The 19767-nt window shown below is 38.4% G+C and overlaps 1 protein-coding gene across 6 annotated transcripts in view; it reads left to right on the top strand.

The window, feature by feature from the left end:
• Positions 1-19767, top strand: part of GRID1 (glutamate ionotropic receptor delta type subunit 1) — a 489017-nt gene that overhangs the window by 260502 nt on the left and 208748 nt on the right. For all 6 annotated transcript variants that reach the window (XM_063164000.1, XM_063163995.1, XM_063163994.1 and 3 more), the window contains one exon: positions 5713-5918. In XM_063164000.1, coding sequence (XP_063020070.1) covers positions 5713-5918 — 206 coding nt within the window. The remainder of the gene's footprint in view (positions 1-5712; positions 5919-19767) is intronic.

Raw genomic sequence — 19767 nt, forward strand, 5'->3', positions numbered from 1 at the left:
ATTATACTAGCACTGATTGTGGGAATATGGCAGGCAAAGACACCCGAGGAAATGATGAAGGTGAAGTGAGAAATACAAGCTCGGGGAGACATTGTAAGAGTAGAGAAAAAAAGTAGAAAATATATTTTATTAATATAATTTCACATTTTTACTTGGCTCGAATAAGTATTTACGTTCTAATATTAATGCAGTCATATCCATTGTAACAGACTATGTTATACTTTCTGGTCCCATCACTCTATTTGAGCAGTTAAAATCATTCTGTGAGTATTTTAGATTGAAAGTTTCAGTGCCTGTTCAAAATCTGATTCTTCTAGATGATTTGGACAAAATAATTCCCTTTCAGAAACATTTATAGTTGTCTTTCTAGCATTTGGAGGAAAAAAAGTTGTTATTTATTGACTGAATAATAAGAGCTACTTCTGAAGTATGTCCACTTTCAGTTTTCTAAAATTCTAGAATATGTTCGAATCTTTCAAGTGGGTTATTATCTGCAGCAAGGACACAAAGATGATATTGAAAATAATTTATTCAGAAAGCTGACAATGCAGCAGGAGACTAATCATCAGGATATGTGTCTCTGTTTCTAACACCAGGCATATTATCCCTTATTTTTGCAATGCAAACAATTGGCAGCTGTGAGAATTAGGGAGAACAGCCAATGTAAAATAAAAAGAATGAAACCCACGAAAGTGAAGTGGTTTTGGAAACACGTTTCAGAGTGCTTATGTGTTATCTTTCAAATCAATGAATCCTGGAGATGTGTGTTTTATTCTGTGCCAAGAAATGAAATAATTGTCCAATTTGAAGAGAATCAAAATGACAATAAAGTATGTCTTTGAATGAGAGATGAAACTTTTTTTTCTTCTCTCTTGAAATTTAAGTATAAAGAACAATGCCTTGAATACCCATCCTCAGTTCTTGGAAAAGGTAAACTTATTTTTGCAAGTGTATAAATGCTAAAATAATGAAACTATCCAAGCCTCTCTGATACTCTTCTCACTGCTTTAAAATCATCAAAACAACACTCAAATAAAACTGACACTGGGGAAAAAAAAGTGTGAAGTGTAGAGCCTGCAATCTGCAAATGAGGAAACTCCAAACATCACCATCTCCTGCCTGATCTCATTGTTTTTCACACTTATTTATTTTTCCCTTTTACAAATGTACCAGTGAAGGGATTTGCGTAGGTTATTTGAAAACAGAACTCGGTGACGACATTTATTCCTTCCAGAATCTGCTGGGATGAGGATGACAGGGTGTGAAATTATATCCTGCTGCTTCTTCAGCTGTGCCTTCAGCTCCAGCTTGGGACTTCAGTTTGCTTCCAGCTGTTTTCCACCCAAAGTAAAATGTTTCCTGGCCATGTGCTGCCTCTGTTTCTGTCAAGTGGGGTTAGAAACTGGTGTTGAAAAGACGATATAGTGCTCTTTACCTCCTGGAAATTCTTTTCTGCAATGAGCCATCCTAAAAGGCCAGCTGTGCCCAGCCACACAGCTGTTTCACACAGAAATAATAGCTTCAAGCTCCTTTGTCAAGGCCAAGAATCAGATCCTGTAAATTCATGAAAGATGAATGCTACAGTAAACTCTAGGAACTTTTTTGTATAAAAAAGATTATAAATAATGTAATAAAAATGAAGTGCTTTGTAGGTGACAGTGAGCTTTATAGGTATGTAATGCCACATTTAGTGCTATTCTTTCATGTTTGTGTTCCAATCAGCCAGCACAGTACCCAACCTAACCTCCAGCAGGAAATTATATATTCCATTATTCCTTATAGCACAGTAAAACCCTTTATTTATGGCAAGCATTAGTTTTGTTGTCACAGTGACAGAATTCATATCTTAGCAGTGTATCAAGGCTTTCCTTCCCTCTTTGTAATGGTTATCCCTAAAATTGTCCTGTCCTCCTGTTTTCAGAGCTGCACATGTGGTTTATCTGTCAGCATTAGGATGAAGGCTCTCAGACACAGATTCTATTCTCTCTCTGGTCAGATGTAACAGAAGAGGCACAAAGTTCATAAGAAATTCACCTTTTTTTTAAACTTGTCTCACTTTTTTCTAGTTCCAGTTCCAGGCCTGCTGATTCCATGGTTGTGGTTGACACTAGATTGTTGTAAACTTACCCAGTTATTGTGTGGTGTCATGGATCCCTTTTAGAAGAAGTGTGTTTTCTCTAGCGCAGTTTTTCTTCTAAAGTGTTTCATCCTCTTTGAGAAACTGATGTTATCTAACAGGAAATGTTCAAATATTGCCTCTGAAAGTCCTGATGCTGAGCATGCTGAAATCAGAAGGGCAATTAGAAAATACAGTAGGATTATGTGATTTCAAAGGCCAAGTGTAGGCTACAACCTGAGAGAAGCAAGTAATTGTAAGACTGAAGGCAGCGATAGCTGTAGGTTGTGTACCCACATCAAACTGGTCTGTCCTGTTCTAGACTGAAGTGAGAATTTGGGTTGCTATACTTGGCCTACAAAGTGTAAAATGAAATGAGCACAAGGATTATTTCATTAGCAGTGGTCCTTGACAACTCTCTAATATTAGAATCCAAAGTTTTTAATAAAAATCTCTGTTAAGACTACAAGAGGCAGGAAACAATTGTATTTTAACAGACAACACCATTTATAGAACCCTTTATTTTAATAAAATTCTATGTGAACTGTATCAAACTCCTTTTAGTGTTGAAGAAAATGAAGGGTTAGCAGTCCTAGATTATGAGAAGTAGAAAGAAATTCATAACTGTACCTGTGAATATTTCAATTTCAGCTGCTGTGGAGCAAAGCTCAGTTTTTCTTTAGTGTTGCATGGACTTGTGATCTTCTAAATGGAGGAGAAAAAATGAGGGCACACACTTCCTTGTGTGATGTCAGATAAAATAAGACTGAGCCTAATTTATTATGTCTTATAAACAGATGCTCCTGCATATGGGCATGTGTTTGTGTATTTGTGTACTGATACATTTTAAGAAATGATTGCCCTCTTAGTAATTGTTGTGAATAATTATTTGTGAAAAAAGATTCCATTATGTAGGCACCTAAAGTTGTTATTCACCTCTTCAAACAATTCTCTTCAGTTCCCACTTCCACCTTTGAATTCCCACCAAGCCTTCTTCTTTTTCCTTGTGTCAAGTAGGAGCAGGCATGTCAGCATTCAGGAAGGTATCATCACACAGTTCTTTCTAATTGCCAACACTGAATAAATTCACATTCACTTCTATCTGTGAAAAACTCACAGATTGTGCTTGCACAGTTGAGCTTGGACAATCTCATCCATCTCAGATTTTGCTTTCTCACCTAGCTGGAAAAACAGAATCCTTTCCATTTCTCAAACTGGAAAATAGTCCATTTTCCTTGGGGGAAGGGTTTGAAAGGGAATATACAATGCCCTTCCAAGTCCAGATAGTCTGACCAAGTGCATCAAGTATTTTGCACTTGTCTTCAAGAACATTTCTAACCAGCAGTTCACCAGGTCAGCTGAAAACATGAGGCAAAAACCCCCCAGAGCAATATCAGCACAGTTAATCTTCTGTAAACAGCTTTCCTTTGGAGGCTTGCACAGAAAGACAAGTGGTTACTAAACCATGAGAAAGGGAATTTTCTTACTGCTTGTTAAGCACTGCAGTAATTTTGAAGGACTAAACATCATTGAAAGAAAAATCTTTGTGTTTTATGTTACACATATCCACAAAGTTTGCACAGGTATAGTAATGAATGTAAATTCACAAAATCCAAACTGACTTTGACAACTTTTGTGAAGTGCTTTAACCAGTAAATTATAGTTGTTTGTCACTGTCATTATTTTAGCACATCTGCAATATTTAGCAGTTATACACGTGCTGAAGTCCTCGGTTGCTTTCCAGAAATGCCTGCATAACAATAAACACCTTCCTTTCCCCCTGACTGGGGATTTAGGATGGTGAGCAAGTCTAAGGTTTGTGACAGTGGGACAAAGCTGCTCTAGACTTGCCTAAGCTGAGCAGCAGAAGATCAGCACAGCCCTCATGAGTGCACCTTTCCTGATGGTGTGCCTGGCTGGCTGCATGATCACGTCAAAAAAACCCAAAATCAAAAACTCAGTACAGTGACTGCTGTTGTTGGCGCAACCCAAGTTTTGTTTCTACTATTTCTGATGTTTCTCTGTAATTTAGCTGTTTTTTGAAGCCAAACTAATCACATGAACAAGCATTTTCATGTTTGGATAGAGGTGTGAAGCTACTCAGGGCAGCTTGTTTTTGTTTTTGATCTGACATTTGGTAGTTGGCCCTAATACATTGCACTTGCACATGAGCTAAACTGGTGTATCCTCACAAGATGTTACTTATGTTGGGTTTCATACATCTTTTTATAAGGAGGATGACAAGGGCTTCACCTGTGTATTCTGTGGCCATGAAAGACCTCGTTCAGGGGTGGCCTGAGGGCCCTCTCAGGTGTGGCAGCAGGGAGTGCTCCTGCCTTCAGCTGCACTGGGCTCCATCCTCTGACCTGAGCACTGTCACAACCTGGTTACTTCAGGACTTAAAAACCCCTCAAACTATCCACCAGCTGGTACAGTTTCGTTTGGAGAGATTGTTAGTTACAGTGACATTTTCTGAAGAGAAGGTTTCACTATGGGACCAGTAAACCTGCTCTAACTTCCTCCATTTGGCTTCACCCATGAGGTGAAATTTAATGACAAAAGTGTGACAAATGAATGTGAGAGGCTTCAATACTTTGTTATTCATTACAAGTTAGACGTTTTTCCCATAAAATTAAGGATTTCTAAGGACATTGTACAGCTGAGATTGGGCCATTGCTAATTTTGAGAGCAACCTGGTTCAATATAAGCTTTGATTTTTTCTTGTTCCAAATTTCTACAAAATAAAACCTCAGACATTTATTAGAGACAAATGCTGAGAGTATAAATGAAGATTGAACACAGTTTGAGCAAACAGATTTCAGCATGAACATATGAAATATATTCCTTCATGTTAATGGCCAAAAACGTGGTTAAGGAAAATATATTTTTTCAAATCATCCTGAAGTTGAGGCACAGAGTTCATAGGAACATGTTTTGAAGGGGCTTCTTTGCATGATTTATCTGCTTTGAACCACTTTGTTTTGTTCTTAAACACTAAAATATATTGTCATTACCCTGGGGCTTTGTGTCTTCTTTTATGAGTTTATGGATAAATGGAAAATCTATGATTAGGCAAGTTATTTCCAGGACAGGGGAAAAAAGGGTAAGTCAAAAGGAAGGCTCTGTATGTTCTGGATCTTGTACTTGTTCCTTGGGAAGGCAACTGTGTGAGGTTATAGAAAGTGAGAAGTTTAGGTATGAGTCATTTATCCCCTGCTTATTTATCTGCCCCCAAATTTCTACATTTGACCTGTGATGCTGTTGGGGTGGGACTTTGTTTGTTCAGTGTTAAACCCCATGGCCTTGAGCCTCAGGGGAGGCTTGCAGAGCCACCCAAATGCATGAGCTGGCTAAGAGTTGTTCTCAGACCTCAGGGGAAGGCAACTGATGGAGTTTCCCTGTTGGCACTCACTATGAAAAATGGCTGTGTGGAATACTCTTCTTCAGAGAGCACTGCAGGAAACACAATGAAAAAAAATCTTTTCCACCTAATTAGTGCTGTTTGCCTAACTGGAGGAGGTTCATGCAAGTGGCTTTTTATATTATCTTTTTAATTAATTAGTTACTTTTTTTTCCTTCTTCCTTCTGTGTTGCAGATATACGGGGACTGCAGGGATTTCTGGACCAGGCCTCCAGGCTGGGACTTGATGTATCATTACAAAAGGTGGACAGGAACATCAGCAGAGTGTTTTCCAACCTTTTCACCACCATGAAAACGGAGGAGCTGAACCGCTACCGGGACACCTTGCGCAGGGCCATCCTCCTCCTGAGCCCCCGGGGAGCCCAGACTTTCATTAATGAGGTCAGTGCACAGGTTTTTTTATCATCAGCAATCAAAAACATGATTATCACCCGTGTTTTGCCCTTTTGACAGTGTTGGTTGTTTAATGTCAAATATGATCGTCAGACTCTAGTGCCAGGGAATTGAAATGTCACATGCTCCATGGAGTTCTTGCTTTGTGGTTAATGCAAATGGGGCAACATGGGCCAGATATTATATAATAAAATACACAGCTCTCTAGGAGGTAATCATTTTTGTCTGGTTGTCTTCTGTATCAATACTTTTGCCCTGGATTTCAACCACTGTTAATGAGTGACCCGAAAATCTGCAATAATCTATTAGACATGAAACACAATGTGCCTGAGAGAGCTGTCTTTGCTGTGGAAGTCTCCAAATTTGTATCAAAGGGGCACATTATTGATGGTTGCAAGTTGAATCAAAGAGATTTTTTATGAAATGTAAAGTTGGAATTATATGTTTGTCTTCTTTTCTTAGTGCTTTCTTGAAATCAGTGATGCTAATTAGGACAGGGAAGTAGCTGTTGGGCAAACTTTTAATTAATGTGCTGTGGGCTAAGTTTTGTCATTAATTAGTTTTATCCAGCTTTCTTAATATTAAATAATGAATTATTTTACAGTGCTTTCTGTGTCAGAGTTGAGAATGAGAATTTGAGCCTCAGTTTCTAAGTTTGTATATTCATTAGCTAAGATTTTGGCAATAAAGTAGGGGTTTGAATTTTTTTTAACTAACCAGGGATATGACTGAAGCAAGAAATTAAAATGTGGATGGGATGTGTTTCCAATTATCAGTTTTGCTCCATCAAAGCCTGTTAAATTAAAAAAAATCAACTCAAATTATCTCATTAGGGTTTTTTTTTTTTACCATAACAGCCTTAGCCTTAGTAAATTCTCCACATTTGTGTTCATTAGTGATTTTTTTAAATAACAAGGTAAATTTTACCTTAAATAACTGAGGCAAAAAGGTAATTTGGAAAAGACTAAGCAGAGGGATAAATTCTCCTCAGGTTTGTGCACACACAGGCATTTCCAGTAGAAGAATGAGGGAGTTCTGTGCTCTCCAAGTGTGTGCAGCTCTCCACAGCTCAGTCAGCTGTTTCCATAGGAGAGCTCCAGCAGAAATGCACATTGCCAGGGACTCCTAACAGACTATCCAAAGCAGGTTAAAGGGAAATGTTTTATCCAGACCCCAGCTGGGTGGAAGATGTGTCCCCCTCGGGCACACAGGGCTCTGGGGTTGTTGGGTGAGCCAGGTGAGTGCCCTGCCAGAGCCCTGAGGTGTCTCCAGGGTAGGGACCTGTACTAAACTGTATTAAACTCTTTTACTGCTCACTTCACCTTAAAGCACTGTGCATTATAGGCATTAAGACTAATGACCCTGATGTATTTCCAGCTCCCTGCAGGAGTTTAACAGTGGGCAGAAATGAAAAGTAATTTATTTGGCAATCTTCCTATATTGAATCTTGATTGATTCAGAAAAGCTTTTGAAGAGAAAATTTAAATCTTAGAAAGGAATTCTCCAAAGGCTCGAAGATACAAGGTGCAGAGTAGGGGAGAATCCTTCCCAGACTGAACTTATATTTTGTGGAGAGTTACAGTGACTGCTGTTCTTCAGTATCTCAGTCAATAAGTGCAACTAACTATCTACAGCACATTTTCAGGGACTCTAGAATAACAACCAGCAGCTTAAATGAAATACACATTTTTATGTATTTTACTGAAATGCATCGCTCACAATGTGTGGCAGTAAGTTCCTTTGATGGCTTTACTCAGTTCCACAGTTGGTATTTTTTACTATAGGTACCATACTGCTCTATACTTACTGCTGTTGTTATCAATCTCACTCTACACCTTGGAAATTGTTTGAGATTTTTTTTTTCAGTTTCTGGGGAAATAAAAGCCCTCTGAAAAAAATCTAAGTAGAAATCCTGGAAGAAAATATAAGGATATTATTTTTTGATTTTGCCCATATTTGTTTTCCCTTTTCTTTAACTCCAGTTAGAAAAAGAAGTTGAAGAACAAAGAGGTTTTAAATTTGGAAATGGAAAATTTCATGTGAAAAAGAGGTTTCTTATTAAGATTTTCAGTTTTGCTGAGTTGATATTTTGTGGTAGGGAAAACTATCTGACAGATTTCAACCAGATTTGTTAAAATGTGTTGGCTAATAGCATATCCTCATGAAAACCAGGTGCTGAACACCAACCCTCTGGTGAAATGCAAAGCAAAAATAAGAACAGTGTTTGGATTTTGAAACCTGAAATACACAGATTTAACAGATTTTTCTTAGCTGAAGTCATAGATACCAGCTATTGGAAGCTGATACAAGATCTATTTTGCCTTGTTTGATACTGCAATTGATTTTTTCTTCCTAAAAATACAGGTCTGGGTTTCAGTCTCATAATCACTTTGGTGGGCCAGAGATGTCATTTGATTCTGAATGTACAAAGTTAGGGGACTTTGCCATCTCACGTGTGGAAAACTTTTGAATTGTGGAAGAATTCAATTTCTCTAATTTTTGTGTAGACGTGGTTCTCATTGAACTGTCTTAACATCTCAGTGCCTGGTTCTCTCATGTGCCAAAGTTACTGCAGTAGAAATTATTGACCTTTCCTAAGTTTTCAAGATTTAGTGTTTTGTTATGAAACTGCTTTGATGGTAAGAATGGAGAGGAGAAGGAAAAAAGTACTTTCAATGATATTGCTATAAACCTGGAATCAGCCTTTATTCAGAACAGGGATGGTAAATGCATTTATAACATGTTAACTATCTTAGGTTGTGCATTAAAAGGGCATTTAGGGATTGAAGCAAACCTAATCTTAAGTGTCTCTCCTTAAACAGTTGAAAAAAATGTTCCTTTCTCCATCTGTAGAAATCCCAGATATATTTGTCTCAATCATAACAGGTGTATGTGTGCCAGGCAAACAATTTTGTATTTTGAAAAATATGTCATCCTCTTGCAAGGCGATAAGAAAAACTAATAATTCAGAAATGGGAAGATTTAGCCCTTTTACTTTTTCTGTTAGTTTCTTTGGCCCAGACATAGGAATCTGAGACTCTAAAGGCCCCTTCCTTGAGACAGTGAGGATTCACCTGCTTCTATCACTTAGCAATGGATGTGTTTTTTCCAATTGCAAGTAGAGGTATTATTTGCATGGATTGCTTTTATCATTAGGGCTGTAGAGTGAAATGAATAAATGGAAAGAAGTTCATAGAGGTGACAAAAATGATGAAAGGATGGGAGAGCACGAGCTCTGAGGAGAGGCCTCAGAGCATGGTTCTCTATATACGCTATATACAGTCTGCCTGGGGGAATGGAGCTGCCAGGCATTTGAGAGGAAACATGAGCAGAGGAGGAGGAGGAATTATTACAGGTGATCATGGCATGTCTAACAGGAAGCAATGACCCAAAGCTAAAGAGGGAATGCTTTCTAACAGGGAGGTCAACTGGACAATGGGAGTGCTGGGCAGGGGAGTTCAGGGAGGCACCGTCCTGCAGGGCATTCAGGAGTTCTCTAGATAAAACACTGGTAAATCAGGCTAGCAGTTTGTCCTGAACTGGTGTGCAGGATGTTCTGGGTGACCCGGAGCCCTTCTGCCAGGAAACATGTGTTGTGTGAATAAGTTTAGACTTTGTACTTTTTATATACAACCTGTCTGAAGAGGAGGAAAGTATCTTGTAGTTCAGCACTTCTCAAGTTTCCTGTGGCAGGTGAGCAGTTCCTGACTTTGTGGAGGGTTTGGTTTCTTAATTCTTCAAGAACCCATGGTTTATTTCAGATATATATTTTAATAGGATTTGCCTTTATAGGTGATATCAATTGCTCCATAGACTTGACTCTTCCTTCTTTGCCGTATTTATATACAAACTTTGCTTTTGAACACCGGTGAAATAGAGGCTGTAACCCAGTTGCATGTAGTTATTGACTTGAATATAGAAGGCATTATCAGCTTTACAAAACCTTTAACTCAGCATTACTTGTATTTTTGGCAGCTTCACTGAAGTGAAAAATGTTTTTGTTGAGGATCTCTGAAGGTGCTGTAGTTCCTTGTGAGCCTGCATTGGCTGTAAGCTGGTGAGCTGACTGCAGGAAGGTTGTATGCATATCCCTGCAGCACAGCAGCCTAAAGCAGAACTCTCTGCATGCTTAGGATAGTAAGCAAGTTTAAAAAAAGAAGACTATAATAAAAGAGAGCAGATTAATTCCTTTAAAAATTAATACAGGACTGCTTTATCAATGTGACAGGGCTACGTGAATCACAGCAATTCCAATTTGAGCTGAAGCTAAAAATTTCCAGTATAACACTGAGTTAAACTGTAATTTATCTCTGCCCTGTTTACATAATCACCTCACAGTGTCCTCACTGGAAAGCAAAGCCTTCACTGTTTCCCTTTCACCCTAGTTCCTGCTAAGTGTTCTGAGTGATTCTTTATAGATATCCTGCTTTTGGTTTGGGCTTTTGGGGTCATTTCACAGTGATTTGTGGCCTTCCTTCCATCCTGACCACTGAAGATGCTGAGCTCCTTCCTCTCAGAGCACTCTCAGTTGGCACCTGTTAGAGAACCATGCTCCAGCCTTCTCTTCCCTTCTGCAGTTGGCGACATGCTATTACTTGACTGGAGCTGAATGAAGTATTTATGGCATCTGGAACAATTTGCACCCACAAGCAATTGTATGAAATAGTTTTCCAGGGACATTCACTTCTCAGGATTTAACAGGAAAAAAGTTCAATATTAATTTTCTGGCACTTAGCACTTCATCTCTCTCTCTCTTTCTCTTTATGTTACAAACATTCAGCATATTAGTCCATATCTCTGTTTTATATGCAGTATACAAACATCTCAAAATATTGTTGAATAATTTGGGGAAAAAATAATATGCCTCTTCTGATTTTAGAAGGCAATTTCTATGTTTAAAGAGCTGCTAGTGATTTGTGAGTGCTGCTAAAAGAACTGTAGAAATAATCCATTCTTCTTTCAATAGTTCAAGTTAAATTATACCCGCCTTATTTCTTCTAAATCCTCCTCTGGTATTCTATTTCCTCCTTAGAGCTAAAATCTTGTCTGCTATTGTTGACATTTTCAATATGCTAAGACTCTTTGTGCTTAAAGAGAATAATAATTATAATTAAAGCCCAAGCAAACCTCATTGAATTGCGAAAACTTAAGTGTAAACAAAGCCCTCCCATTCTGGGATAAATTGGCTTTGAAGCAAGTTTCTTTCCTCTGGGCCAAAAAACCTCCCAAAACACAAACCCTCCTACATTTTTCTTCACAATGTCGAATCCAGGGGATGGAGTTATTCTCACAGGGATCCCAATCAAATGTGTTTGGAACACTCAATTACATGGATTTGTAGACACTGTGAAGAGGGGGGAAAATTGTTGAACAAATGATTTTATGAATTGCTTACACAGATTCATTTAAATGGAATTCCTTTTACTACTGCAGGTAGAAGTGACAATAATTTTTTTCTTTTTTACTCCACTAAAATGTTGAGATTTGGAACCTGAATGTTGAAATTATGAGAGGCAGGAGGCTTACGTTCAGTTTTGTCTATCTAGCAATAGCTGATAGCAGTTTTGTGAGGCTTTATGGGTCAATTGAGCAAAAAAAAAAAAAAAAAAAAAGGAAATTGGATGTACTGGCCGGAGGTGCACAAAGCCTTTTGAGTCTAAATACTGCTTTACTGGCAGTTTTACCAAATCTCTGTGTCAGCAATGATGTCTGGTGTGAAAGAACCTGATTTCACTGCTCATGTTCTGAATCTGATGACCGGGTGCATATACGTAGAGGATCATGCATTTTTAAATGTCATTAAATCTGTGTACAGGAACCAGGCTTTCCTCCTGCTCCAAATGCTTCATCCTCAGTGCACTTTTGGGTCCTCATTTCATTGCAGGTGTTCGGCTGCTAAAACATGAGTCATTGCAAAATTTTGCTGCTGTCCACACATAAAGATATCAAGTCTAAAGGAAACTGTGCCAAACATCTAGCTGAAAAAATTGTTAAAAAATCTTGAATTAACATTCATTTGTGTTGTGAGCTTCATTAATTTTTTTTAACATACCATTTTTTTCAACATTTTTTGTTATTTTTCATTTGCTGATGTAGAACTGTGAAGAGATTTAACCTTAAAATAGGGAAGATTCTATCTGTCAGGAGAGGCTGCATTTATTTTTGAGGTTTTTGGAAGAACCAGGATCTATTAATGGTTTGGAAACAGCCATGTGTTGTACTGGGACAGACAATCCACTTTATTTAGGACTGCCTTTAAAGCACTCAGTGCTGGCTTTTGCAAGAGATGGGACAGGACAAATCTAGTGGGCACTAAAATAACAAGGCTATCAAAAACTAACCCTCTCTCCACCTACTCCTTCATGGATCTGTTTTCCAAATTATTTCTCTTCAGGTTGTTTGCGTGACCCCTTGAATACTGTGCAATTTAAAGATAAAGTTCCTGTGCATTTGTGTTTTTAGTATAGTGGCAAAGTGGAATTAAATACTCTGACATATCTGTGGTCATTATAATACATAAATATATGCAAAATGTTTCTATGAAATTCTGCAAAGCTGTAGATGACTTTATCATTCTCAGCAAGGATAATTTTCTGCAATTTAGGTGTAATTTACCTGAAAGGAGATATTACTAATTAATTATGGATGATTAATTTTAAAATAGGCTCCTGCAGTTGCATTTCATCATTATACCAGTGTTTGCCTATTGTAAGGCTCTGGCAGAAGCAGCACAGGTACATGAGAAAAATATGTTTGCCTTAAAAAATCAGAAAAGTAATGGCTGTAAAAAAGCTATTTGCCATCTTCCAGCTTTACTTTTTCATATAAATTTAGTGAATTGTTTAGCTGACTGTTCTGGGATTAGAATATACGTACTGTAATTATTCAATATTAAATTTTTGAACTTACAACACCAGTGTGTACACATCACAGGTACAGGTTGGCTTTTTCCAAGTTTCTAAGCACAGGGAATGATTTGGGAGTACAGGACTCAGCACAATCATCTCACCCCTAAAATGCACTTCTAGACCTGTTGTTCTGGATTGAGAAAGTCACTGATCCATTTTGTTTGCTGTCCCAGAGGTCACAGAAGAAGGCCATTATCCTTGGAAGGGATGAGTAATAATTGCTGATAATAATTTACACCTGCTTGGCATCTTGTCACAGGAGGTTTTTAGCGGCTTTTAGCCCGTGAAATAAAATTATATTTACCCAAGACTTATTTTTAGTTTCAAACTAATTAAAAAAATCAATGTAAGCCTTTACTAATTGCTGGCAGCACACAGTTTAGTGCTCTGTAGGAGAGAAGAGCTCAGGTGAGATTTATGTGGGTTTAAGATTAATCCCAAGGAAGGCATCCTAGGACTGCTGCTGTGTTCCTCTTCCAGCTCTGTGCACCCAGTGTAGGTTTGAGGATGAGCCTTTTTGGGGCTCTGCCCCCTGTGTAGGAAACAACTCTGAGTGTTTGTCCGTTCCTTCACCCTTCAAAGGGTTCCTGGAAAATCCAAAATAGAGGGTCGAGGGAGCACTCTGCAGATGCAATGGGAGAAATGTTTGGGAGCCTTGTTCATCAAGGACAAGCAGATAGTTCTGATTAAATAAAGGTTATAACTTGAGACAGAGTGGTAACTTGCAAGGAGATTGCCTTTTCCTGAGGCAAGGAGTGTTCTGTGTCAGAGGAACAGCGTGGAGTGTCGCCAGCTCCAAGTGCCAGGTGTAACTTCAGTTACCTTGGGACCTTGGAGGGTGGCAAATGCCACAAAACTAGCAAGGGTTCAAGAGCTGTTTTGGAAAGGGAGTGGAGTCCTATGCTAATAATTATTTTTCCTGGTGCTATTATAACTGGTCTGCTTGTGCTTTCTGTACTTGAGTGGCTTGTTATGAACTGGGATGTTGTTTTGCGGAGTGCTGTATGAATTTGTGTCCTTAAAGAATTTGCAGTGTTCAAGAAATGACAGATAAAGATATCTGTGGAATAAAAGGGAATGAATGTTGTTATGGGACACAGATGGTGTACTCATTTCATGATCTTAGAAATTAGAAAACAGAAGAAATTAAACTGAACTATACCAAACAAAGGATTTTAAAATCCTTGTGGAAATGCTTTTATAAATAGGGCTAGGTGAAGGACGTTGACACTAAGGCCAGAATCTTCATGATGAGTTAGAGATAACGTGAAAGATTGAAATAAAAAGTGTGTGGTATTGGAAGTGAGGATTGTTAGCATATCTTTGATGTGACAGGTAACATGGGAGCTGTAGAAGCAATATGAAGAGTTGGGTGAAATGATCAAAGAAAGGAGTTAGAGATCCTCTTTGCAGCAGAACTTTCACTGAGATATGAGAGGAGCTTGTGATTCTTAAGGTCAGAAAGATGAACTTGGAAGTAATCAATATGTAATATCATCAGAGCTGGGAAAGGAATTTCTGCATTACAGATGGGTTAAAAAACCTGTTTATTAGAAAGATTACATTTAGAGAATCTCTGAGATTTTGGGTTTATCCTGGATGAAAAGTAAGAGTCAAAGATGACACTTGTGTTGTAGTCCATATTGGCAGGTCTGATATTCTGGCTGTCCATTTTGACTGAAAAAAAGGATTTTCTTTGCCTTTTGAAGGGAGAGTGTTGAGAAATCTCCTTATCCCCATGAAGCTTGTAGGGATATCTTGAAAGCAGTCAGTTTAGACTGACCAGAATATGGGAAAATGTCTCACAGAGAAGTAGATAAAGACTCATCAGCATATGAATGACAAGGGATATTTTTGCTAGTTTGCTTGCTGGATGGAGTTAATGTAGAAAAAGAAGATTACAAGAGTGAATGGGTGTGGGACCCTCCTTGGGAAATTGGAGAATTTAACAAAAAGTATTCCCTGGAGAGACTGCTGGAGTGTCATGAGAGGAAAACCAGTAGAGAGGTGCTGGGAAGAGGAGGTTTATCAAGAAGAAATGCCATCAGCTCTATTAAAAGCATGTGGCAAGTCCAGCAGGAGACAGTAACAATTTTAGAGTGTGCCTAAAAAAGTGAATGTCAGTAGGAACAGGTTCAGTCAAGTGAACCCTGTGTTAGAGGGTCTGCAGGTGCAAGGGAGAGAAGGAATGGGGTGATAGGTATAGGGACTGAAGAGAGTGAGAACGGACAGGTCTGAAACACTTTCTGGTCTCAGAGGGGAGAAACAGGGCAAGAAGAAACTACTTAAAGGTCTGTGGTGAGATCTAATTGTTCTGAGGGCAGCCACGTGGAAGATGTCTTCAAGGGTTCCAAAGGCTGCTTTGGGCATGTGGAAGGAAGGGACAGGCTGGCAGTGGGAGCACTTTGTGTGGGCTGGGGTTTATATCACCTTTTTGGATGGTTGCTGTGAGCCCCAGGGTGACAAATTAGGAGTGGGCTCTGTTTGTCTTTGCAGCTCTTATCCAATGTGCAGCTGCTCTGTGTGCTGTTCTCCAATCAAAGCTGTACATTGGTAGACAGTAGAAATGACATGGTTTTGTTGCTGGTTTTTCTGCTGTGTGTAAAATTTTCTGAGAGAGAAGAGAGTTTTTCAGATCTTGGAGCATTTCCTTTCCAGTGTGAGGGCTAAGGGAATAAAAGCAGCTCTGACAGTATCCTTTCTGGGGAAGGACTTTGTGTCCTAAGGATAATTTCTGATAGTTTTCATTTTTAGTAATACCTTTTTACTGAATAAGTCTTCTTGCTGAAATTTTCAGAGAAAAAAGTATAATCAGGTTTCTGTACAGACATTTGCTGTTTTCACCATTGTTTTTGTTCACTGCTTGTTCGGGGTTTTGTTAAGATATGTTTTCATAGCTTTTATTCAAAGATCAATTTCCAAGGTTGATCTCTTTCTGTTGAGACAGGTACCCAATGATTATTGTTACAGAACATTAAATGTGGAGGTAGAGGGTCATTAGTCCCTTTTTTGCCAGCTGGGGCATGGGGTTACAGAGAAAGTAGGCAATTTACGGAGTTCGCCTGAAACAGGGATTGAAGTTCTAAATGTCAAACCAAGAACTTGCCCAAAAGGTCATCCTTTCATTTGATACTGCCAGGTATGTCTTTGCCACCACTGACCCCTGGTTGTTTCATTTGAGAGAACTGATTGTTCTGTCAGTCCAGGGATCCTTTTTTCACTCATGTGGCCTTTAACCCCTACATGCTGTGTCAAATATTAAAACTCTCTTTAAATAGTGTGTGTTGGCTTTAGTTTCAGGTAAATAATGCAGCTTGCACATACTGTGCTAAAGAGCATTTAAAGGGGTGCTCAGGTAACTTTAAAAGTCTATTTTATTTATTGAATGGAGTCCTTTCATTGTTATGGAGATATAGTTTGCTACAGACCATGCACTCTGAAAGAGATCAATTTGTTTGGCACTGACCCATCCACTTAACTTGAAGCAATCAGATTTAAAGCTTTGCACTTTATTAATGTGTGTGCAAATAGCAACTGAGTTCCAAGGACACTCTTTAGGAAAGCACCTTGAGTGATTGGTCTTGATATATAATTCATATTTTGCTTCCAGCTTTCCAAAGGAAAAAATCACATTAAAATTATTTTTAGATAATACTGTAAAGAAAAAAAAAATCCTGAAGCATTGGCGTATGACAATGACTTTGTGTGTTTAATGGAAGTATATTGACTTGAAAATGTTACAAGTTCCCTAACAAGCTTTTTCCATAATTTTATTAAAGAGTATAGAGATTATTTTGAGATGTACATCAGCACATTAAAAAGTCCTCCAAACAAAACTCATTGCACCACAGTTTTAATTTTCTAAACTGTACTGGCATTCAAGGTATTTTAAAAAATCAATGTCAGTTCTGCATGCATCTTGACTGAGAGTAAGAACCAGCTAGAAAATAGAGCATTTCAGCCTGGATACAGTTATGAATTCTTCATAAAAGTGTGCAGTTCAAGACAGACTCATCCCTGATGGCTCCCATAAACAGGAGGCACCCTAGCACTGGAAATGCCCCTGTGTAAATAAGGTGGTTACAGCATCCAGGGCAAATAAGCAGTGGACCTGTCCAATTGAAAAATCTGTGGCATGCAGAAGTGCTAAAATAATACCAAGGAGACAAAATAGTAATAAAAGGAGGACCATAAAACCCCATAAAATTAATTAATAATTACTTAATAGAGATAATTTATAGCTATTGTGTTCAGTACTGAGCATGTCTGAGTAAAATAGATGTGCTTATGTAATATAAATATATATATATAAATATAAAAATGTGTATGTAAAGTATGTATTCTATATCTATATATACATGTACAACTTGCAGATTATACCATGCCAGTCACTTAGGAAGGAATTTGTATGTCTGGAAATACAGAAGTACAGAGAGTAAATGTTTGTATTTTGTGCAGCTGAAAAGGAGAATAAACATATTGGAGCAGAAATGAACCAAAGAGTGCAAGGTCTTCATGGTTTTTCTGTTTCAGCTCATTAAGATCGTTCCCATTTCTGATGTGCTCTACTGATATTTGCAAATAGTGTTGATGCCTTTCAGCACAAACTGGGTGAAGAACTATGTCTTCAAAAGCCTTTTGGAATTGGGCATTATTCATGCAGGGGTCTTGCAATGCTGACCAAATGGAACAGGAAAAGCATAGAAAAACTACCTCACTGAGGCTCATCAGCCCTGAGCTTTCTGTGAATGATGAAGACACAAAAAGTAAAAAAACGTCAGACTCTTACTATGAGTGAGCAGGGAAAAGCTGTGTCATGGCAAAGCAGAGATCTCTTAGGGAGCATGAGGAATGCTTTAGTGTGAGTGATAACATCAGCCAGGCTTTGGTCCCAGAACTCTCTGCACTTCAATGGTGACTTGAGCAGAAACTGCTATTTGTGGTTTTCAAATGAAATTTTTGGAATGCTGCAGTCACAGATGATAAGGAAAGCAATCCTGAATGAAATGACTCAGTGGCAGTGTCAAAGCATCAACAAATTTGTGAATAACCTGAGGCTGAATAGTCAATTTTGGCATTCCAGGGCTGGTCCTCCTGGCATCTGAAGAGGAAAGGCCTGGCTGGCTACGTGAAATTAGAAGTTACTGAGACAGTAAAAGGGAATGTTGAGCTCTACAGTCTTTGAAATAGGAAGTCTATGGATGTGTTTAAATTAACCTGGCTGTACTGGTGCTCCTGTTGCTGATAGCAGCTGCCTCATATGTCAGGGGTATAGCAAACACACTGATGTGGCCACAGTGTAGTGTGCATAATTCTTGTCTCAGTTCTGGTTTTTCTTACTTTGAAAAATGAAATTCAACTTTGCTAGCCAGAGAATTAATGTCTTTCTCTTGTCCTTTTATTTCACTCCCCTTTCTAGAGTTTCCCTTTGTGATAGATTTGACTTGTTATTCGTGGTAAATAAGTAGTGCTGCTGATGTTAAAATGATCTACATAGGCACTTAATAAGATACATTTGCACTGTTATAATTGGTAATCTAAAGTTAGAATTAAGAGTACATATAAATCTTTACAGAGAGGTAGTGACCCAGTTATGCTGTGTCCGGGAGCTTAGCTTATGTATAAAGCTCAAGTAAATTCTTGTCACTTTGACCAAAAATTTATTAAAAAGAAACCTCTCCAAAACCACAAAACCCCACAAGATCTCACTAAACCACTGAAGCTTTTATGCTGGCTGCTGTAATTAAGAGTGAACACAGTGAACTGTGTTTTACCACAGCACTGGAGCTGTGAACACCCTCAGCAGCTGTGGGCAAATTGGTCAAGAGACCAATGGTTCTAATGGTTCTAGAGGATAATGGCACCTCTCAATTTCCCACTCCGTTATTGATTTGCAAATGAGTATGCCTGTTTGTTTATTGGAATCACTATTACTTCAGCAAAGTGTTCCAGCCAAGATGCAGCAACTTTCCAAGGGCTCTGGATTTCATTGTTATCACTGTCAGTTGTGTGTAGAAGGATCAGGAGACCAAGCAATGGAGACTTGGAGTAAGAAAAAAACAACCCACTGCACAAATAACAAAAATTTGTGAGCTAGAAAAGTACTTTGGTACTCGAGTCCTTAAAAAGACTAAAGGAATTTTAAAGAATAAGAATACAACAATGTTTCAATTGCTTTAATAAGGACAAAGCAGTATGGGAAATCAGAACCTGTGTGCCGCTGCTTTTGCTAATGCTCATTATTTACTTGTTAATATAAGCAGTCCTAAAACAGGCGCTAATCTTCTAGAACAAGACTTGGGATATGGAGAATCTGTTTGCAGTAGATATATAATTATGTGAATATTTCAGGGATAACTTCTTGCTATCACAGCAAAAGTGTGAGGACAAAATCCAGTGATGTTCCTAAGAAATCAGAACAAGGTAATGGGAACAAGGCAAGTTTAAGTGGATGGGTAGTTTAGATGACTGGGCAAGTCAGATGTTTGTGTCAGTGTCTTCGGTTTGAATTATCCATATAATGAGTGTTTGAGAAAACTTTGAAAACCCTTTTTCTTAATCAACTAATTCTTCATTCACATAGAATGACCGGTTTCCATACACTATGTTAATTTTAGGAAGAAAATTAGTGATTCTGACGCACTGCCCTTCTCCTGAACCTGCCTGTTTGTTGTCCCTCAGTCTTGTGCTGTTCTCCCTTGGTCCTGCACAAGAATGAAGGCAAGGGAATGGGGTTTTTCTTTTAAAAAGCTGGGTAAACTAACATCATCAGCATGTGAGGCAAGAGAGAACGGAATAGCAGAGTGCTGCATGTGTCTTGCCCTCATTCAAGCAGGGAATTTCCACTCATCAGCTCAATCTCCTAAAGAATGTCAAAATGTTATTGAAGAAAATCCCACACAGACTCACTCCAGCTCTTTGTTGCTCTT

Source organism: Melospiza melodia, chromosome 9, assembly GCF_035770615.1.
Source record: "Melospiza melodia melodia isolate bMelMel2 chromosome 9, bMelMel2.pri, whole genome shotgun sequence".
Taxonomy (NCBI): Eukaryota; Metazoa; Chordata; class Aves; order Passeriformes; family Passerellidae; genus Melospiza; species Melospiza melodia.